General features: G+C 51.5%; 1 protein-coding gene across 4 annotated transcripts; it reads left to right on the top strand.

The window, feature by feature from the left end:
* The first annotated feature begins 4,363 nt into the window (after window positions 1-4,363).
* Window positions 4,364-19,249, top strand: TAFA3 (TAFA chemokine like family member 3). 4 transcript variants are annotated; one of them, XM_066565374.1, is made up of 6 exons: window positions 4,364-4,463; window positions 8,599-8,683; window positions 8,806-9,069; window positions 15,382-15,531; window positions 16,497-16,621; window positions 17,961-19,249. In XM_066565374.1, the coding sequence occupies exons 2-6, from the start codon at window positions 8,650-8,652 to the stop codon at window positions 17,970-17,972; spliced, it is 585 nt and encodes a 194-aa protein (XP_066421471.1). In that variant the 5' UTR covers window positions 4,364-4,463; window positions 8,599-8,649; the 3' UTR covers window positions 17,973-19,249. The 4 variants fall into 4 exon arrangements, with proteins under 4 accessions (XP_066421471.1, XP_066421473.1, XP_066421474.1 ...); XM_066565376.1 differs by having other exon boundaries at window positions 4,436-4,463; window positions 8,951-9,069; XM_066565378.1 differs by lacking the exons at window positions 4,364-4,463; window positions 8,599-8,683 and having other exon boundaries at window positions 8,860-8,879; window positions 8,951-9,069.
* The last annotated feature ends 2,810 nt before the right edge of the window (window positions 19,250-22,059 follow it).

Raw genomic sequence — 22,059 nt, 5'->3', positions numbered from 1 at the left:
TCATGGCTCCTCTCCTCAGCTCCTGATGCCTTCCCCTCACAGCATCCCTGCCCAGCTGCTGGTCATGCGTGAGGTGCTCTTAGATATTGAGTGCAATATCACCGCGTTATTAAGGCTGAAAATCACTGGATTCTCCAGGGAATGTGTCTCCCTGCTGTGGGACTGCCAATCTGCCCCATACTGCTGAGTCACCAGGATGCTTTCCTTGGAAAGAATGAATTGGCAGTTTCCAGACTGACTTCTGTGACCCTGCTTGGTATTTGTTGTTTCCGTTATGTGGAGCACAGCATGGAAAGAATGGTCTGACAAATAAACACGTTCCTGCAGGAATGCTCCCTGAAACAATGCAGTGTTAAAGACTGTTTTCCAAGAAAGAGGGCTCCATTTCCCCCTATTCATCCTGCCAGACAGATCCATGTAAAGTTTTCTCCTTATCTGCAGGCTGATATTCCACAAGGCTGCCTGGCACAAGGCCTGGGGATGCAGATGTTGTAGACTGAGTCAGACTAATGCCAATAAACAGCCACTTCAGGTGCCAGCAGCTCTGCCCTTCACTCTTCCCATCCCTCTGGGGGTCCTGCCTGGGGTGTTCATGCTTTCCCTGTCTCCCCATCTCACCCAAAGCTACCCCTGAGCAGGGGGGTGTCAGGTCCTCACCTTCCCTGGACACAGCTTCAGGTGGAGCACTCCAGCATGCTGCCATGAAAAACAGTGATTTAAAAATCAGTAACACAGGAATTGGTCTTAAATTATGCTATTTTAGTTAATTTCTCATGCAAGCTTAGCATCAAAAAAGCCTTTCTAAGTTTCATCTTTCATCTATGTTGCTGAGCCCCAGAGGAGGTAGGATGGAGCCAAGGATATTTCTTTGTGAAAGAATGACATGTTGGTTGCATTTAAGCCAGAACAGAAGTAAATTAAACATCTAGATCATAAAAGTACCAGAGGATGTTTTAAAACAGGCTCTTTGCAGCACTGCATTAGTTGACTGTAGAGCCTGACTGTGTAATGAGTAATATATTAATTTATAATTAGTATAGTACAGTGAAGCTCAGCAAATAGCTCTGTGCACTCTGGATAATTCATCAACAGAAGAAGTGGTTCTTAATGGTTTCCAAGGTTTGTATGTCCCCTGTAATTGGGAAGTTCAGCATTTATTGTTATTTCTTTGAAGGGATAATTTGATTGTAACCACACATCTTTATTCCCTGTCTGTTTCTGCGGGAGTGCAGAGAAGCCTTTGGAGCGTTGCTGCTCGGGTATCTCTGTGACCTCTCTGCAGGTGAGTACATCATTGTTTTGCAGTGCAGATGACCTGGATTTGGTGCAGATTCTCAGAGGGTTTTACCCTTTCCCTCCTGCAGAGTGGAGGGGGGAAGGGGGCACATTAACCTCCTTGGGTCACTTGGCTTTTCCCCCTCTGCAGCTTCAAAATCTTCCATACAATTTTCATATCTCTCAAGGGATCTTCATTCACAATTCTGCTCTCAAAGTCTTCAGGAGCCTCCTGGTCTCATTTAATATTACCTGACAGTAGGAATACAGAAGAAGAATAAGAAATGTATAACAGTAACACTTGCTGGAATTTACAGAGCCTTTGGGGAACTTACTTTTAAATTTGGAAGCTCAGACCCACATTCCAGAGGATGCAGGGAGCAGGACCTCCCCCTGCTTTTGCAGCAGTGCCCAGAGATCCTCTCCCTGGACTGCTGTTTTGACAGGCTGGGAATCTGCACTGAAATCCCCTGTTGTCAGCAAAACCTTTTGAAAAGGGAACAAAATCCTCAGATGCTGGTACTCGGTGCTGAGACAGCCTGGAGGCACTGGGGCCTCATCAGATGAAGTAAATAAATAAACTTAAACTGAATTAAGATCATAATTCAGTGATCCACTGAAAACAGGGTGTGATAAATCTTCCCCAAGAATAAAATGTCAGGAATTCTGCTTTTTCCAGCTTTAATAAAATAATTTGTACCCTTCTGCCTATTAGTAGCTGCAGATAAGGTGATTGCACTGAGCATTTGAAGTCTTCTGACATGCGCATCTCCCTTTGCATGACCATTTGCCCCTAACCCTTCTTGTAGCCCAAGCCCCAATCCATGTGTTTTCGTCCTGAAAAAGAAAAAAAAGCTGGTTGCTCACCTGGAAGGTACAGAAGGATTCCAGGCATGTGACAATTTTCTTACAGGGGAGCAGGATTTATCACTAAGGATACATCAGGAAATGTTGCTAGGGTTTTCTTGGGCAGTTCCTTTCCTTTCCAAACTTGGCTTGTTATGGATACTGGAAACTTGGGTGCCCTCATCCAGTAAAGTACTGGGCTCCTTGAGGAGTCACAGCCAGGGAAGAGAGCAGGCTGAAGGCTGCTGCTGGACACTCAGGAAGAAGTCAGGATGATGATGAGAAGGAATTTCTGTGTTCACTTCCAGCTGAATTTAAATTAAACCAGTTTTACTGAAGTCTTAATTCCTCCCCTGCATTTTAATGCTGTGATCTGGAAAGCAACAAGTTTATATTTATGTATCATACATCAATAAAGAGCTAGAGTTTTGTATGCTTCCTTATTAAATAATCTGGCCTAATTTAATTGGAATTTGGCTGGTGTGGAAAATAGCTCTGATTTAATTTGCTCTTGATTGTTCCACTAAAACTTTGTGATCTGAAAGGAGTGTGTTTGTATTTACTTATCGCAGCACTAGAGACCTGCATTGGCAGGCTCTCGATCAAATTACCTGATGAATATAAACAGCAGATTTAATTTCGTTTCATATTGATTTTTGTCATTATTATTAAAACCCTCTGATCTGAAGAATGAGATGCTTGTATTTCCTTAATATCTTATTACTGGGGTTTGGGTTAATCTTGTAGAGCTTTTCCTTTTTCTTTTGAGTAACCAAGTCTAACTAATTGGAATTTTAATATATGGCAATTTTGACTCTATAAAGGGGGAAAAGGAGCTCAGTATCCTAGGGCAAAATAGCAAAGTAACCTAATCTTGTCAGGGGCTGGGGTACTCTTCCCTGGATACCTGTGTGCCCTTTGGGGGTTGTGGGTGCCCCAGGAGCTAGTGGGTCATGTCAGGACCTCTGCCTTGCCATCTGTCTGGTGCCCACGTGGCACTGGGCAGGGACCCTTTCCAAGGGCTGGTTTCTGGGGAAGGGAGAGGGCATGCACAAAGGCTTTGGGATCCCATGGAAAGCAAACGGCTGGGAGACTTGCAAACTGCCCACATGTGAGTTGTCTGAAGAGCTGCTGCTCACCTGTAACTCAGCTTGGCCTTGGAAATGATTCCAGGCTTCCAGCTGAGCAGGAGGGTGGAAAGTCCAGGTGTAAGCAGTGAGCTGTCTTCAGAAACCAAAGGCTTTCATCGATGTGAAAATAGCTTTGAGCAAAGCAACAAAAATGAGTGCATGGAACTTCAGCCTCTCATCTCAGGTGTGCTGAGGTTGCAGGTCTAACTCTTGGCAACAACTGAAAATTCAACCTTTGCCCTTGCTGTTTGTTGGTGTTTTAAAGCCTGTTGCTGCCTGTTGCATGAGGAGCCATGCAAGCTCTGCCCTGGGGGCACCAGGAGAGGGATTCTGGACAAGCCTGGAGCTGCCTTGGGAAAGAACTGGCCCAGGCTGTTGTGGTCCCTGGTGTTGGACTCCCCTGTGTCAGTGAGAGTCTCCTGCAGAGCCTGACCCAGGCTGGTGATGCTATTTCAGTTCCAGGAAAGCTGAGTTTTGGTGGTTTGACACCAAAGACAGGCTCGCATTTTGAGGAGAAGAGGGCTGCAGGAGTGGGTCCATCTGTCTGTCTGTCCATCCCCACACCATCCAGCACCCCTCTGTGCTCACGGATCCATCACACCTTTTTTGTCAGGGAAAATTAGTTTTTGGGTAAATTAGCTCTGACCAGGCTCATCCTTTGAGGAGGAGAATGCCAGGGCCAGTTATCAGGCAGGCTGGCTGGCTGTCCGTCCATCTGTCCATCCCTGCACCTTTCCATATCCCTCGGAGCTCACGGGGCCATCACCCCTTCTTTGTTTTTTGGGGGGCGGGAGGGGATGGAAAGGGGTTGTGTGTGTAAAGAATTTTTCCCGTTAATTCTCTCTGCCTGTTCCTCCTCCCCGACAGCCTTGACGGGCACCGGGGCTGACCGGGGCGGGGCAGCGGCGAGCGGCTCGGTGCGCAGCCGGTGCCGGTGCCAGCCCGGGATCGCGGGCCGGTCCCCGGGCGGCAGCAGCAGCAGCAGCAGCAGCAGCAGGCGGCGCTGCGCCCCTTCCCGCCGGCACCGGCTCCGCCGGGCTCCGCTCGGCTCCGCGCCCGCCGCCCCCGCCCAGCCCCGCGCCGCCGCCGCCGCCCGGCGATGCCCGCGGCCCCCGGCGGCTGCGGCCCGCGGAGGCGGCGCTGACCCGGCGGAGCGGAGCGGCCCCGGCCATGGGCGGCGTCGGCCCCCGCCCGCCCCGAGGCCACCGGCAGGTACGTGCGGAAAGTTTGGCGGGGGGGAACGAGAGGGCGGCCCCGGGGCCGCTCCCGCCGCGGTGCCGAGCGCCGGCCCGGCGCCGCTCCGAGGGGACGCTGAGTCCCGCCGGGGAGCCGGGTCGGGAGCCGCCGGGATCGGTGTGCCGCTGGCACCGGGATGCCGGTCCAGGGCTCTGCCGTGGGGTCCGGCGCTCCCGGCTCCGCCCGGCCGCCGTGCGTCGCTTCTCGGTCCCCGCGTGTCCCGGTCCCCCGCCGCCCGCCGGGGCTCCCCGGTGCCGGTGCGGGGCTCGGGAGGGCCCCTGCAGTGAGTTTAACGGGGCCGGCTCTGCCCTGCGCCCCGTTACGGTGACTCCGGCAGCAGCGGCGGCCGCGGTCCCTGCGGGCTGTGGGGGGATTCGGAGCCGGTGGGGCCCGGTCCGGCCCCAGCTCGGGGAGTGGGCTCGTCGCGGATGCTGTTTTGCCAGCGCTGCGAAGCTACCCGCCTCTCTGGGAGGCAAAGCGCTGCTGGAGAGATCCCAGATTCTGCAGCCAAGGATGCTCCGTTGCTCTGGAAGGGCAGTGGCACTGAGAGCCAGCTGCCTCGTGGGGCGGCTCGAGGGGCACAGGATGGGTCAGATGGCCCCATCACCACGAGCAGAGGCTCAGGGGCTCACAGGAGGGCATGAGCTGTACCAGTCCCATTCTGGAGTCATGAGTTTGTCCATGCTGTGTGTGCCAAGGCAGGGAAGCAGCAGTCTCCTGCTCGTCAGCCATCCCTTTTGCTGCAGAGGGCTTGGGGGGCTGCCCATTAGCCTCATTAGCACCAAATGCTGTGGGGCACTGGGCTGTGCTCCAGCAAGCTGTGGACCCTGGCTGGAGGGGCACAGTTCCACATGTGGCGTTAACGGAGGAGGAGGAAAAGGTCCATAGCTCCTGTGACAGGCAGAGTGGTCGTTGTCTGGGAGGGCAGCAGGGAGCTGCTCCTGTAGTGCGTCTGTGCAGAAGAACCTCGATGAAGCTCCCATGTGGATGATGGCCCATGCCCACATGTGCCTACAGGGAGGGACGTGGACCCTCACAGAGGAACCATCATCTCTTGACACTCTGGTTGCAACTGAGATTGATAGTCTGAGTGATTGGGGAATTTGGCAGTTCTTTCAGGTCCCAGCTCAGACCCAAAAGGCAAAAGCAGCTAAAAAATGTTTGTGAAAAAATCCACAAAATTCTGAACAGCACATAACAGAATGGAGAATACCAAGATCTTCAATCAAAATTAAGTGTTGTGACATGCCAGAACACCACTCTTCATTTCACTGACATTCCAGGCTGAAAAATCTCAAGTCAGACCAAACATTCGTAGTCGTAATCTCACGACACTGGAGGTTGATAACTGTCAAAACAGCAATTTCTGTGGAGCTGTGTTTTCTAATGGGAGTTTGGGCATGAGTGGGAGCTCTGAGTGCCTCTGCCAGCATGGAGCACTGGGATGCACTGTGTCCTCCTGCTCCCCTGGACCACGTGTGCTCTCCTGGCCACCAGCGTGGCTCCTACTCAGCTCAGTGGTTTCCCTTTGGAGTGTGGCATGGACAGTGTGGATTGCATTATTGATAACACTGTAATTTATTTATGCTTCCTTGGCTATAGCAAACAGCTCAGCCTTTCTGAGCTAAATATACCTTGCATTGGGAGCGTGTTGATGTCCTCTGTGGGATGGAGTGGCCAGTGGAGCGCTTGGTTTTTGGTCCAGCTGAGAGGTTTAGGAAATGTCTCCTAGAAACTCACATGGCCTGGAGGGTCCCATGGGGATGGGCTCCTCCAGAAGGACTCTGGTGTGTGCTGTGGGGCTCAGGCCTGGGAGCTGGGCTGTGCTCCCTGCATGGAGCAGGAGCTGGAAACCAGGGTCTCCTGATGGGGACCTGGCTGCTCTGCTGGAAGGTGCATGGGAGGTTTGTTGGCACTGGGGACTCACTGTTGTAAAAATCGCAGTAGCATTGTGTCGGATGTTCTCACACCTGGGCTGCCAGCTGTGCCCCATCATGGGCCAAGTCAGCTGGGACACAGCTCCTGCTGTGTGCAGCATGGCTGGGCAGGGGTGGCCCCGGGTGTGGGGCAGGTGCCCCACTCCCTGCTGGATGCAGTGCTGTGGCACTGGCTGCCTCTGGATTCAGGTGAAGGACTGAGCAGCTCTGAGAGAGCTGTTTGCTTTGTCATTGAGCAAATAGTGCATGCTTTAAGCTGACATCCGTATTTACACAGTGGGCTGTCACCTCTCCAAAGGGACTCCAGCAGTACCAGCTGTTGTATGATCCCCCTCTGAGAAGCCTCATGCAGAGCATATTGTGCCAGAACATCAGAGATCACCTAAATATGAGTTTACAGGAGAGAGTCTTACAGTCCCACCACATCACCTCGAGGAGCAATGGTTTTCTTGCACATTGAGCCACACTGGATTCTTCCTGGCAATGGAGGGGCTGGAGCAGGGGCAGCCCCTCATCACCCAGCGGGCAGGGATGGAGTCAGGACGGCAAGTGGGATGCTGCCAGACACTTCAGTCTGTTCCTGTCCAAGCTGACCATCCCACAGCATTAATTATAAGTATTTCCTTACCTCTAAATTCTTTTTTAGCATAAAATATGTGGTTTTGTCAATATACCTCTGGTTTCTTCCTGCACAAATGTCAACACTTTTGATGACATTTTCTGATTTTTGTTTTCCAGATGGGAGAATCAAAGTGCAAAATATCACTTTAAATCACCAATTCGGAATGAAGCCTTTTTCATTTTGAAATGCCAGTTTAAAACAGGAAAATTCATTTTAAAATGCTTCCAAACAAGAAATGTCCTTTTTACCACTTCAAATCACTTCATTTTGATTAAAAATGTCAGCATACTGTGTCCTGGCTCTTCATTAGAGGAGTCTGTGGTTTCACTGTCTCATGGTCCAGAGCAGATAGAACTTTCAAACATGGTTGAAAATTGAAGATTTCTTCTCTGAGAGGTGTGGGTTTGTCCAGTGCACTGCCTGTGGAGGGGACTGTGGGTGCAAGGTTGGCACCGGGCAGGGGTACCCCTGGCACCTGCTGCTGGTCCTGGCAGCACTCCCCAGCCTCAGTGTCATCGCCACTTGTCTTTGTGGTATCTTGTTAGTAAGTTACGATCCAGCACTAAAATTTTATGGGGGACACAGTTGTTTGCTGGGCCTGCTGAGACCCCAGCAGGTGATAATGGAGGCTGGGAGGTCACCATGCCACCTGGCAGCTGCCAAGCAGTGACATGGCTGTTGGTGCTGCTGCCTGCAGAGTGCCAGAGCTGTTCCCATCTGAACATGTTTAAAGAACCCAGCAGTAAAATACAAAACCTTTTGGGATTTACATTTTTCTCTAGGGGCTTCAGATGATGTAAAACTTGGCTTCTTCCCAGCATGTGCTGCATGGAGTGGGAGTGGTGCCAGTGTGGTGCCAAGAGAGATTCTCAGTGTGTCCAGGGGTAGCTGATGCAGTTTTGAGTGTGTGGTTGCATGAATTTGGTGTCTGTGCTGGAAGGAGGAGCAGCCCCAGAGGAAGGTGATGCCTGGGAGAGCAGACTGCAGGTCCTGGCACTGCCATGGGCTCTGTGTATCCGACTGGCAGTCTGCAGCAACTCCTGCTTCCTGTGGGTGCTGGCCTCGGGACATCCAGCGGGATCAGCCCATCCTCCTGTTTGTCAGCAAGTGGTTTACAAGTGCCAAGCCTTGGGCATCACTGCAAGGGACCTCAGCGACACAAGGACAGTAACAGCACATAACCACGCACAGAAAAGGCAGAACCTGAAATGACTCGCTGCTGATCTGCTCTGGCTCTTCCCACACACACTGCCTGTGCATTTAGTGTTTGTCATCTGCTTTAATGACCTACTATAAAGGACCTGATTTTGTGCTCTCAGCAGTAAAAATCCGGAGCAGCTCTGCAGGTCCTGCTGTTCAAAGGGGTGAGCAGGGTTATGGACTGAGCTCCTGGAGAGGTTTCAGTGGTGCGATGGACACATTCTCATGCACCTGAGAGTGTGTCCTGAAGTGGGGCTGGTGAAATTCCCAGGTGTCCCCAGCCACTCCCAGGGACACAGTGGCCCATGCTGATGGCAGGTATCGCTGCCCATGTCCTTCTTTCTCCTTTCAGGTGCGCTGATGTCTGCTCCTTGCAAAGACCTGACCCACCTGAGGTTGGCAGATGCACAGATGTGACCGTGAATCACCAGTAAAAGGTAACCATCACTCACCTGTACTACTGCTGGTGGGATCTCTTTCTGTCCTGCTGAGATGGCCTATGCTGCTGATGAAGTCTGAGGTCATCTGAGGGTGGTGGGTGAATCCCTGCATCTCCCAGGGCCATGTCCCCACAGCCAGACACCCCAGTCCTCACAACGTTCAGGAGTCATACCACTGCGTGCAGGAGCATTGGTGAGTGGATCTGCACCTCCTAGCCCTCCTCAGTCCCTCTTCCTCCACATATCTCTTCTTGTTTTCGGTAGAATGAGTGAGAGAGATATACAGAGCCTGAGCAAATGGGTTTTCGTGCTCAGTCTCTGCCTTACCACGCTGTGGGGACGTCTGACGCTGGCCTCCACGCATCAGCACAGAAGCCATTCAGGTAGGGGAGCAAGACCCTTGCTGCATGTGTCACATGCTTGTGCAGTCATCTGGGTCCCCACGATAATGGCAGTACTTCGGGGTCTTCATGGGATGCCTGAGGTGGGGGTTACATGGGGACGAGCTGCTTGGTGGAGTTCTGTCTCACATTTCTTGATGGGGGAGTAGGAGTTCCAGGCTGTGGTGCATACCTGCAGCAGGCAGGCGTCTCTGGGGACCAAATGCTGACAGCCTCAAGGAGCTCAGTGTCCATCCCTTTTCCTGGGGTCTGGCCACAAGGATGAGCATGCCAAATGTGTGGGGCAGCATCCAGCAAACAGACACCAAGAGGCACAACACAGTGCCACTGTGACAGCTGTTGGTGTTTGGAGTGTCCACTGTGCAGGAAACTCCTGGGACTGCTCCTTCAAGATGGGTGGGAACATGCAGCCATAGCAGCTGCTGCCTGGAGTTAGAAGTTGTAAATACTCATTATGGGGCATTTAAAACTAGTGGCTTGGTGAGCTGGGGTGGTCTAAGGAGTTAAAGAAGGAATTTCTTCATGTCTGTAGCAAAATCTGAGACACATATGATGATCCATATGTAGATCTGATCCATCTATGTGAACCCATTGTTGCAGTAATTCCTGCTCTGTGGGCAGTGGATGTAAATCTTTCCACCCAAGTTGCTATGAGTATCACAAACCCCACTTGTTATGTGGTGGACACTCTCCACCCCACTCTCCACCCCACTCTCCACTTATTAGAAATAAAAATTTGTATCGCCCTGGTTGCAAAGATCATCTAGGAAGATGGAACAAGTGTAAAGTAATGTAGAACTGAAAGTCTTGGTGGAAAACATCATTGTGGCTCTGAGATGTTTATTTGTTATTCCCAGCTGTGAATTTGAGATTTCCTCTCTGAGCATTGGAGTGCTGCTCTGTGGCATGGATGTGATTTTTTTGGAGGGGTTATGTGAACCCATGGTTGAAGTTTGTGTCTGGAGAAGAGAAGCATCTGAGAAGTTGTGCTCAGCCCTTTGTGCCCATCCTCCCTTGTACAGGAGCCTGATGGTCCAGGGCTGGGGGCTTCTTGGAGCACAGTGGGAGGATGTAGGGGAGGTGGGTGCTGGTGGTGCTGGTGTTACTGGTGTTACTGGCGGAGCTGTGCACCTGGCAGCACAGGCAAACACTCGGATCCCAGGACAACCGCTGTCTGCTTCATATGCCTCTGCTTGGAAAGGGCATTTAGGGGTTAATTTGAAACCATTCACACTCTTGATTGACCCCACACCTCACCCTGTCCTATTTCTGTCATTTTTGCCTGACAGTTAAAGCAGTTCTAATCCTGTAATCCCCACCCGCATTGCTTAAAACCAAAACACATCTTCCAGAGTGCCTCCCTCACCCCATCAGGCAGCAGCTACCTGCCCTTCCCTCCTCCTAACCTTGGATACCCCATCCTTGGAAGTGTCCAAGGTCAGGCTGGACAGGGCTCTGAGCAACCTGGTCTAGTGGAAGGTGGCTCTGGTAGTGGCAGGCAGTAGAGCAAGATGAGCTTTAAGCTTCTTTCCAACCTAAACTATTCTGTGATTCTAACCGGGGGAAAACTCTTCACTTTTTTTTTGGGATGACTTTTTTGGCACTGAATCAGGTCTACCAGGGATATGGGCACTGCTGGCAGCTTAAATGCTCACTCGACCTGCCCTATCCCAGTGCCAGAAAGCCCTTCTCCTCCATGGTATTAATTTGTAGGGAGCTGCTTCTTTGAATTGTGTTTATTCACAGGTAAAACCACCTAAAATTATCAGCAGCAGAGGAAGGTCTTTAATTGTGACCTCAAACTTAAAAATTTCTTGAAGAGAGTCCACATGCAAACCCTCTGTTTGCTGTCCAGGGACACGTCTGACTGTGGCAAGCAGGTCTGATAATAGAATTATAAAATATCTCAAGTTGGAAGAGATCCACAAGGATCATTAAGTCCAACTCTTGTTGCACACAAATCATACCACGTGCCTGAGATCCTTTGTGCCCACCCAGCACATGGAGATGCTGCTTTGTCCAAGCAAAGTGCTGCTTCCTGCAGAATGTGGTTGGATTTAAGGAGCCACATGAATCAAGCACAGTCGTTAGGGAACAGAATAGGAGACTCCTTGGTGAAGAATATTCACCAGCAGTTTAATCCCCTGTGTAACATGGTGAGGTCTTCATGATGAACAAGGCTGGAATGTCTGGATCCAACTCCCACAAAGGCGGCCCCAGCACCTTCTAAAGCTGATAATCAAAGGGCTGTCTTTGCCTTTATGCTCATCACTCAACCTGAAGCAGAAGTAAAAAAGCATTTAAGTCAGCTGGGATTTTTTTCTTTTGGAAAATGAGGTTCTCTTGGCATTGCCTGACACTTACATGCATCCAATTTCTCTTCATTTTGTAGCTCTCCACCAGCAAGCAGTATTTTACACTGAACATGTGGGGTTGTGCCCACACTCCCTGAGATACTCAAAATGTGTCATTTCGGGTTATGCCATAAAAACCCCACGTTTTGCTGCTCATTTAAAGGTCAATCAGAGTAGGACAGCATTTTCATTTTATTTTTGCATGCAGGATTCAAAAGCTGTTTGCTCTTACAATTCTTCATGGTTCCATGAGATAAGCTGTGTCTTTTAAAAACGGGTTCCAGTGGGGAAATACCAGTTAAATGGGAGGGAGAAGCATGCCAGAAGCTCTGGAACTTATCCCAGGCTCTCGGGAGGTTTCCTGCTGTCGGTGTTAAACACACCATCCATCTGATACGCATTTTGTTCCAAGTTTCCTGCTGCTCAGCAAAAGGAGAAGCAGCTGCAGGGAGCTCTGGAGCCCGCTGCTCGCGCTGCACGTGGGCTCAGCCTCTCTGCTCTCACTTCCCAGGCACGGGACATGAAAACCCCGAGTGGCGGGGGTGGGAAAACAAGCGAATCTGGTGTGTAGGAGCTGAGGTGCATTTTGGCAGCTGGGATGGCCCCTACCTGGCGCCCCATGGGCTCAAATGCATGGCCTGGGAAAGGGATGCAGTGTCCTGCTGCCAGGACTGGGGCTGGCGCCTGGAGGGGGCAAATTTCCAGTGGCATCGTGTCCTAGGGCAGGGCAGGGTGCCAGATGGTCAAAAGAAAATGCAATGTGGAATGGTTTGAACTGGAAGGAGACAGGTTTTGGTTAGATGTTCAGAAGAAATTCTTCCCTGTGAGGGTAGTGAAGCCCTGGCTCAGACTGCCCTTGAACACAGTCCGGGAAGTGTTCAAGGCTGGGCTGGATGGGGCTTGGAGTAACCTAGCCTAGTGGAAGGTGTCTCTGCCCATGGCAGGGCGTGGGATAAGATGATTGTTAAGGTTCTTTCCAGCCCTAGCCAGGCTCTATTCTATAGTTCTAAGAGCTTCAGGCAAATGGGAGTGTTCTGTGTCCTGCGAGCTGGATGAGTCCCGGGGCTGCGTGCTGCTTCTTCGGCTCTGCCATCAGTAGGGCCCTTGCTGTGAGGCTGTGTGTGCCCCAAGGGGGCTGTGGGGCTGTGCCAGGGCAATGGGGTACCTGCCCCACACAGGTAGCTCTTCCTGGGCAAGGACTCTGAGCACTGCAATGCCCCACACTCAGGTGGCTGCCATAAGGCAGAGGGAGTCAAATTTCTCTTTATCTCTGAGCTGCACCTTTCTGAGCAAATTGAAAGGGCTTTGACACGTTAGCAAACTGCTATTGCATGGTTGTAATGACCAATTTCTCAGTTCTGCCTGGCTTTCCCTCGGCTGAACCTTTTAAAATTAGCTGGAAATGAGCAGCCGGAGAGCAGGACTGCAAGGGAGCAGAGGGCTCCTGGGCAGCCCTCCCGGGAAGAGCTCTGCTAATGAAGCTTTTGTGAAAATGAGTCAAAACCGTAACTACGTGTGAACACTGAGACTTGAGGGTGTAAAATTCCCTGGTGAGGTGCACGGGGTGGAAGAGTGACTCCTTGTGGTCCTGAACCGCAGTGTGAGAGGAATGTGGGCTCATAGGCAGCCCAAGCCAAGGATCTCTACTTCCTCCTCAGATTATTTGAAAAATACCATGCAGCATAAAGAAAGGGCAAAACGGTCATGTTTGTTCTGCAAAGAGTTGCTTTCCTTTTCACTTTCACCGAAGTCTACCATTTCTGTATACAAAAAGAATAGAATTCATTATTAAAGCTGAATTACTATGGCATTTCAAAGAGAAGATAAAATTTGTGGCCAGAGATATTATTACAAAATATTCCATATAATAATGGTGTAATTTTTATGGAAGAAATGAAAGTAAGGGTTCATTAAAAGAAAATGACCATGAAATAGCAATAAATGGAGTAAATTAAAGTCATGGTGATTGTGCAGCCCGTCCTGCCCGTGTGCGGTGGTGCCGGGCACAGGGCAGCTCCTCACCTCCTCTGGGGATGCTCTTTGTCTCCCACCCGGCTCTCAGGAGGGCAGGGAGTGCTTTGACTGGAAGCGGGTAGAGCCATGCCCAGCTGCCACAAGCCAGGCGTTCACACCCCGCAGAGCATTTCCGAGCAGGGATGTGAAAAAATGTCTGCAAGGCAAAGGGATTTCCCCCGCGGTGGGGGAGAGATCCCATTCCCCTCAGCTTTCCTTGGAGAGGCGGAGTGGCTGCGTTCCAAAAGCTGGGCAGCGTTTGTTGGTGAGGGTGGGCACCTGCCGAGGGGCACTCGCCATGCACAGGTCAGCTGCCCTGGACCCCCTGGCTTTGTGTCACTGGCGGGGATGGCATTGCCAGCAGGATGCTCCAGGGTGAGCTGGGAGCTGTGACAGCATGGGCAGGATGAGGCAAATGCAGGGTGGGCTGGAGCAGCTGCTGGAGCCTCATGAGCTGGGAGAGGGCTTGAGTGGGGGCTTGTGCTGACAGGGTCCTGCAGCAGCAGCACACACCGTTCCACGCAGCCCTGCATGCCCTGCTTGCACACACCGTTCCACGCAGCCCTGCATGCCCTGCTTGCACACATCGTTCCACGCAGCCCTGCATGCCCTGCTTGCACACACCGTTCCACGCAGCCCTGCATGCCCTGCTTGCACACACCGTTCCACGCAGCCCTGCATGCCCTGCTTGCACACACCTTCCACGCAGCCCTGCATGCCCTGCTTGCACACACCGTTCCACGCAGCCCTGCATGCCCTGCTTGCACACACCGTTCCACGCAGCCCTGCATGTCCTGCTTGCACACACCATTCCACACAGCCCTGCATGTCCTGCTTGCACACACCGTTCCACGCAGCCCTGCATGCCCTGCTTGCACCTCTCTCCAAGTCTTTCGTCTGGTGGCAGCTCCTGGGGGCTCTGCGCTCCAGAGTGTGGGAGGCATCCTGAGCCAATGGCATGGAGCAACCAGGAATGCCCTGATGCCTGCTTACCTGCATCCATTTTGGGATGCCACACTGCAGGAATGCAGCTTCCCTGTCCTCTACCCAGCTTGGCTCCTGTTTGCTAGGGAATAAAAGACTGTCCCCAGTGACCCACAGGACCCAAGACGTGCCCATGTGTGGCTCTGCACTGCTGCTCCAGTGCTCATTAAGCAGGACCTGCAGGCATCTCTGGGGTCGTGGGAATGAAGTCTCTCAGCCCTTTTTGGCTGATTTGTATTGTGCTTGTGTGGGCCATTACCCAGCCAAAGCACTGATTTGAGATGCTGACCAGCTCTAAACTCTGATCCCAGAGGTGATCAGCCAACACGGCAGTTTTCTATTTTCCTTAATATTTTAATGGCACTGGGAGGAGGAGCAGCAGAGCAGCTTGAATTGCTGATGAGCACCATGACATTTCTCTGCCTCTGCAGGGTGGAAACCTGATCCTCCTCCAGGGAGAGGGTGGGTGATGGCAAGGTGGAGGCACTGACTGTAGCTGTGGTCAGAAGGGATGCTGTTCTGCTTGAAGCCAAAAGCAGCACAATGCACCATCCTCTCTTGTAGGAAAGTGCATCTCATTATCAGCTGCAATTAGCTAATGTGCTCATTAGTTTCAATAAAGCTCTTGGCTTGGCTGTGGCAAGAGGGGATGCATTTTGGAGGGTACGATGGATGTGAGGGCCATTAGGAGCAAGAGCTGAGATATAAGAGGTGTGGGGCAGGAACCACCACTTTTCCTTACACGAGGGCTGGGAAGATGCTGTGCCCAGACACCAGCTGTACATCACCAGCAGCCCCAGGGGCGATTCCAGAGCCGGGACACCACTGCACATACTGGGCTCTCCTGTGCCTTGGTCACAGCTCGCAGCAGCAGCGCTGCCCAGGGCAGTGGGCAGGGGATGGCCTGAGCTCTCTGAGTCTCACGGGGCTGTTTCTCCTGCAGTGCACGTGGAGCCCGGCACGTGCGAGGTCATCGCGGCTCACCGGTGCTGCAACAAGAACAAGATCGAGGAGCGCTCCCAGACGGTGAAGTGCTCCTGCTTCCCAGGGCAGGTGGCAGGGACAACACGGGCAGCTCCCTCCTGCGTGGACGGTGAGTACCCATGGTGCAACCCCTTCCTTTTCAATCCCTGACCTCATCTTCATGGGTTAAACATGTGTGGGGTCTTCATGTCCCTGGCATTAGCAGAGGAGACCTGCCCTGGGATCCTGCAGCAGAGCAATGGGGAAGGGGCACGTTTTGGGGACGCTCCTTCATTGGACACTCACTGAGTTGTGTGGCTGTGATACTCCACTCTGTGCAGCCCTGGGCTATGTGCTGTGGGGGAGTTAGTGGGGTTCCAGCTTCACTGTGCTGGGGTCAGGTCTGCAGCACTGATCCCTGCACTTCTCCTCATCCTGCTGCCACAGCTGGAAGCAGGGATATGATTCCAGCCATGCAACACCTTTGCCTGTGAGGAGCACCAAGCATACAACCTGTATGTTTTATTGAATGCCATTATGTGCCATGACCAAGGAGCCATCAGGAGCACCACCAGCCCCTGCCAGCATGGTATTGATTTGCTTGACAACTAGTGGCCTGTGACTGCAGTTCTGTGCAACACCAAGTAATGCCAGAATAAATTGTTAGGGAAGGCTCTTGTTGTCCCCAGCTGCTCAGGACATATTGTTCCCAAATATAAGAGAGCCCACTCTGGTTGACCAGACTGGAGCCATGAATCACCAGACCCCAATAGAGCAGAGTGGTAGGAGACAATCCCTTTGCTCTGTAAGTGGAGCCTGAAACAGGTTCTTGAACAGCACTGCTCTCCCTGGGAGTGAGGACACTGGGCTTTTTTTCCCTTGGGTAGTGAGAGAAAACAGGGTGTTCTGGAGGCAGGTGGAGCAGCTGGGCCAGGTGAGGCCAGGCAGGTGAGGAGCAGCTCCTTGTCCAGGGCTCCCCAATGTGAGCTGTGCTGGAGAGAGGGGCTGTGTCTCCTGGTGTCACCCGAAGGTGGGCAGAGCTGGTCCTCCATGCCCTGTGCTGCAGCCTGGCTGCTGATCCCCTCCTCTCCCCAGCCTCCATCGTGCTGCAGAAGTGGTGGTGCCAGATGGAGCCGTGTCTGGACGGGGAGGAATGCAAAGTGCTGCCTGACCTGTCGGGATGGAGCTGCAGCAGTGGCAACAAAGTGAAGACGACCAAGGTACGTCCCCGCCAGGTGATGGGGGGAACCCAGGTGTGCCTTCCCCAGCCTGGGGCAAGCAAGCAACACTCAGGAGAGCACCCACAGCTCCGTGGGGAAGGAGAGAGCTCCAGCTCCTTCAGGGCACACACTGATAGGGACTCACCAGAGCAGAGCAGAGGGTCTGGGCTGTGCACTTGCCACTGGTGCTGGAGGGGCTGGCAGGCATGCCACAACCCTGAGTGCATCGCAGAGCTTTTCCAATTGATCATTCTTGCTGGAAGGCTTGGTGTTGGATGGCCCAGCCGCTGAGCAGACATCCTAGGTGTGTCTGTGTAACATCCCAGGGCTCCCAGGGTGTCCAGGTTGCTCCCCAGCACTACCCACTGCTCCGAGGCCACAGGTTGCCCTTCCCAACCCAGTGACACAGCCATGAATCTGTCCCTGTTCCCTGTCTGAGGCAATCATTTGTGACAGAGCACTACACGATTATTATTTTCATGGCTTGCTGAATACCCCAAAGAACAAGGTGTAATTAAAATTTTATCAAACTCATTAGTAATTACATATATGCCATGGTTAATCAGTTGCATAATTTTGTAATCATTGTTCATACTGTTGAGTGTAATTATTCCTTATGCTTTCGTTTTCCTCGCCCCACATCCCCCACCACAAAATTATCGTATTAAGCAATGTCAGGATTTTTTTCATTGCTGCTATTATTTTTGTGCACAGAAAGCACTTTCATGCTGAAGTGTTTTTATGGACATCCAAAAAGGTTCCTCCAGCCCAGAGCATCCATCACTGACCAGTACCTACAGCATTACATTGAGCTGGTTGTCTTTTTCCCCTCTTAGTGTTGTTTGGTTGGTTTCCCCCAGCAACTGACTTAGCACAAAGCCTCTGCTCTGGCTTTGCTGTCTTGAATTCTCACTGGGACCATTCCCATCTGGAATGGGAGTAGGACTTGGGAGCTTCTGCTCTCCTGCCTCATCCAGCAGACACCTCCATGGCCAACCTCCTTTTGGGTGCTGTGCCCCTCCTTAGGGAGGCAGCAGTTTGGGAACACAGACCTGTGTTTTTTAAAGGACTTCTGGTAACTTTGGATGACTTTAGTGACTTTGGAATGGTGCCAAAGGGCTGGATTTGCATCTCAGTCTCCTGTGCAGGCACACCTCCATGGGAGCTGCAGCCAGAGGACAAAAGTCACAAACCATCCTTAAGGTGACATTTGGAGTGGCCACTCCATTAAATGAAAGTAAAGAGCCAATCTTATTTGCACCTCTTGAGGCTGTTTGCTGATAATTCATGGATGGGGAATCAGCTGGATGCATTGGATAATTTCTCCTCTCCTCCACAGGTCACTCGATAGCCCCCGTGCAGGGTGGCACAGGCTGAGCAGCCTTGCCGTGGATCCTGGTGCTCCCGTGGGCAGCAGGATGTGGCCCTGCAGAGGGGGATGCTGCAGGGCTGCCAGGCTGCACCCGTCAGCAGGACTGTGACAGCTGCTGGATCAGAGCATCCTCTGCGCCCCAGCTTCCCTGGAGGCTGCAGGCAGGGATCCCAGCGCAGCTGCCAGCATCCCATCACTCCACGGTTTCCTCTTTTTCTGTGGACACGTTCACCAACCAAGAAATGGGCTCGTTTTCTAATCCTCCTAAATAAAATACTCCCACTATGTAAGAGCTGTTGACAATGCAGAGACAGACAGGCACAGGCCCCCAAAATGGGCTTTAATCGGAATAGCTGAAATCATTGCTGTGAGTCACCTTTCCCCCCAAGATGCTGAATCCAGGTTGCATTGGAATTGGGAAATCAGTGCTTATGTGAAACCCTTCCCCATGTGGCTCCTAGCCCTGGGGTTCCTGGGAGCAGCTGCTGAGCTCCATCCTGATCCTGAGTCACTGCAGGCTGCTCTGCCCTCGGAGCCTGGCCTTTCCCTGCCCCACCGCTATGACCACAGGCAGCAGATGTGGCAGCGTGGTCAGAGGGTGTCTGACACCCTGTTGGCTCCCAGGGATGGTGAGATGTCTCCATGGTGCATGCTGCTGGTTTCTCCTTCCTCAGTAATTGCATTATTCAGGTTGCAAATTTAGTATTTTCCACCATGCAAATCCCAGGCACTGAGTTTCTGCTTGTGTTTGCAATTGAATTTCAGACTTGTGTGAGGCGACCTCTCTGTCTGCGGCTCTGGGGTGTCTGGGGCATCAGAAAGGGCCTCTGACCAAGCTAGATTTTGTTGTAGTAATCCAAAATAAAGGAAAAATGTACTACCTTCCGGCCCTGAGCTCATGACCTTCTCCAGGACACACCATTTCCTGTGGTGTGGCAACTCAAGGTGGGGGACAACCTGAGCTCTGTGCCCCCAGTGTCAGAGGTGCTGGGGACCCTGGGGCTGTGGGACCAGCACCTCTAGCCCTGCTCTGTGACTGCTCTGGGACCCTGCAGGGGATGTGCTGGTGCAGGAGGGGCTGGAGATGGTGCGAGGACCATGGCAGTGAGGGGGTCCCTGCTGTGTTTGCTGCCACCTGCCTCCTACCACAGGACTCATTATTGAGATGTTTTTGTAATGGGGTATGTAATACCCTCTCCAGATGTGATGTAAATACCGGACTGTGAAATAATAAATTCATTTTAATCTCTGCAAAAGATCTTTTCACTTATCAGCAAAGGGAGGCTCTGGGAGTGCTTCTCATGCTGCTGAATCCGAAGTGAAGTGGCTTGGGACTCTGCCCTGGCCATTCCAGTCCCAACCAGCTTGTTCAATGATGGCTTTGGAGGAGAGCTGAAAGCCTGTTGTGGCCAGCAAAGGCTGAGTAGCTCATAGTGATCCTAAAGAAAAGCACATTAATTTCTACAGGATGCTTTGCTTAGAGCTTCTCTTATCCTGCTGCTTCCCTTTTGTGTGGCAGCTCCCACTGCTGCAGCGCTGTGCCCCCAAAGATGCTCCCCCTGCCAAAGGCCAGACTGAGATTTTAAAGGTCCCCACCTGCAGTCCTGTGCCCTCTGAGAACCTAGGCTGTCGGATGCAGAGTGGGAATCTGTTATTTCCAGTAGGAAACACCAGGCTGTAGATGGGAACTTCCCTGCTTGGCTGAGCATTTTCATAGCTGGCTCATAACGTGAAGGATCCACTCTGTGGAAGTGTTGAGCTTGACACCTACATTGATATAAAAACATTTTATTGTCTGCATAATAGGCACCCTTGAAGCTTATTTTTCACTTACTGCAGCCCACAGTTTAGTGAGGAAATAGCCCCTTGGTGTCTCTGCTGAGTGCTGACCTCGCTGCTATCACACCATCCGAGTACACAAATACTGCAAATTGCTGCTCCTCTCCTGGCAGGTAAATGTGTTTCCAAGGAGAACACTGCAGCCTGCAGGACTGCTGCTGTTACCTCTGACTCCTGAGCAGCCAGGGAAAGATGCTGCTGCCACAGCTTCTGGCCCTCTACCCTTCTTCCACTCACTGTATTTTCAGTGCTTTCCTTTGGCCAAGCAGACAAACAGTCCTAGCAGGAGCAATAAACCAAGGAGGAGGGTGATGGTGATGGGAACATCTCTGGGCTGAGACAAGGACTTTGATGCCCTGTCTCTTCACTGCCTCAGTGGGACAACGCCACCTGCACAGTCCCCAGCAGACACCCTGATCCCTTCTCTCTCTGTGTGACCACACTGCTGGTCCCTGAAGGACAAATCTGTAGGGGGATAGAATATTAGAAAATAAAGATAGTATAGAAAGTAATCTTACCCCTAAGGAGTTGCAGCTGGGCCCATTATCAAAGATTAGGAGCAGGTCTGACTTTAACAGTCCACAGGTATAACCAGTGAGAAGAAGAGTGCTATAAAAGAGTGGATGGTTGGTTAAGACGGGAGCTGGAGTCAGTTCCCTTTGTGTGTCTGCTTTGTGAAGAAGAGAGAGTCAGTGCTTGGAGGAGCTGCCCACAAGAAAACGCCAAGAAGGTATGAAACTTTTGTGGTAAGGAAACAACCGTATGGAACCCCTGCAATAAGATAACAACACAAATCAACCCCTGCAGCTGCATCAGCACCTTGGACATCCCAAGCTCTCATGCCAGGGTCCCAGATCCACCCTGCCCAAGTCCCCGTCTTTGTGGGGAAGTCTTGTGCCAAATTCCGTCGTGGCATGTCTGTGCAATATCTGACTGGGAGCTTGCACAGACAAGATTTGAAGTTGCCCAAGGGGTGATTAGTCAGATGAAACTGTCACAGTTAACGTACTTTCAACATCATCTCGCTGGGTATTATAATTACACCCCATTCAATTAGTCTTCAGGGAAAAAAAGTCTTTTGTATTAAGATTTGGTGGAGAATTATTAAAGAGTGAATTAAAAGACAAGGATTCCATTTTACCTACAAATACTAAAAGCATAATGCATAAAATACCCCCAAATTACAAGCTGACTAAATGTAGAGCTGTGCTAGGAGGTGAAATGAAAGGTAAAATGAAACCCTTTGAGCAGTACAAGGTGCAGTATTATCAAAGAAATAAGATGGAAACATAATTAACCACCCAGCATTATGCTGAAAGATGGCAAATTGAAATGGGAGACAAAATTAGGTGAAATTGCAGAGTAGGCTCATTTATTTCTGCTTTATAAATCAGTGCTACCTGTCAGCAGTGATGCCAGGCTATTCCAGAACAGGAGCTTTCCAAGGGAGGATGTTCACAGGGACCTCACCTTGTCCACGTTGGGGCTGCTGTGCTCTCCTGGATGGTGAACTCTGTGTCACTGTGGGAGCAGGTGATGCCTCCAAGGGTCACATCTTTGGTGCCCTTTCCTTCACCCAGCCATGGTGCATTCAGGCCACACCTGGTCTGTCCTCTTCCCCAAAGGCTGTTTCCCTTTCCCTGATGCTTCGCTGCTCTAACTAGTGCCACCCTTGTGACTTTTGCAAGTGCTGCTCCTATAGCATCCCACAGGGAACCTGCCATCAGTGGCCTCTTGCACTGGTGAGTGCAAGTCCAATTTAGGGCTGGAGGAACGTTTTCTTTAACTGTGCTGAATTTCCTCCTCTCGGCCTTAATTGGCTCCCATTCCCTATAACCCCTGCCCCCTCCACTCTCCTGCCATGGCTCTGCTTGCTCCTCTCTGCCCATTTGCTTTATTGCTGCTTTTCAATGAATTCAAACAAGAAAAGAATTGTCTTTTCCAGAAGTAGAGAGATTTTTGTTAGAATCACCTCAGCTATGCAGAAACACCCCTGTGCATCTCCCGTGCTGTGCTCAGGAATGGAGAAACCTGGAACTGGTTTATCAGATGAGAAGCAGAACCTGTCTCATCCAGCTTACAGGGTTCACAGAGGTGGCAGGTGCCCGTGGCTGTTCTGGCACTAGTGTATTTGGACGTGAGCACACGGGTCAGGTTTTTTTCTACTTTGCCAATACCTTTCACTAAGAACACTATTGTATTGCCCCCTCTGGCTTGTTTGTAAGTA

Source organism: Molothrus aeneus, chromosome 24, assembly GCF_037042795.1.
Source record: "Molothrus aeneus isolate 106 chromosome 24, BPBGC_Maene_1.0, whole genome shotgun sequence".
Taxonomy (NCBI): Eukaryota; Metazoa; Chordata; class Aves; order Passeriformes; family Icteridae; genus Molothrus; species Molothrus aeneus.
The sequence above is the reverse complement of the archived record's forward strand: the minus strand, read 5'-3'. Positions and strand labels throughout refer to the sequence as shown.

Coding starts and splice junctions, on each gene's coding strand:
- TAFA3 (XM_066565374.1), top strand. CDS start 8,650: ATGCACAGATGTGACCGTGAATCACCAGTAAAAG. Junction 8,684..8,805: donor CCGTGAATCACCAGTAAAAG/GTAACCATCACT, acceptor TGCATCTCCCAG/GGCCATGTCCCCACAGCCAG. Junction 15,532..16,496: donor AGCTCCCTCCTGCGTGGACG/GTGAGTACCCAT, acceptor TCCTCTCCCCAG/CCTCCATCGTGCTGCAGAAG.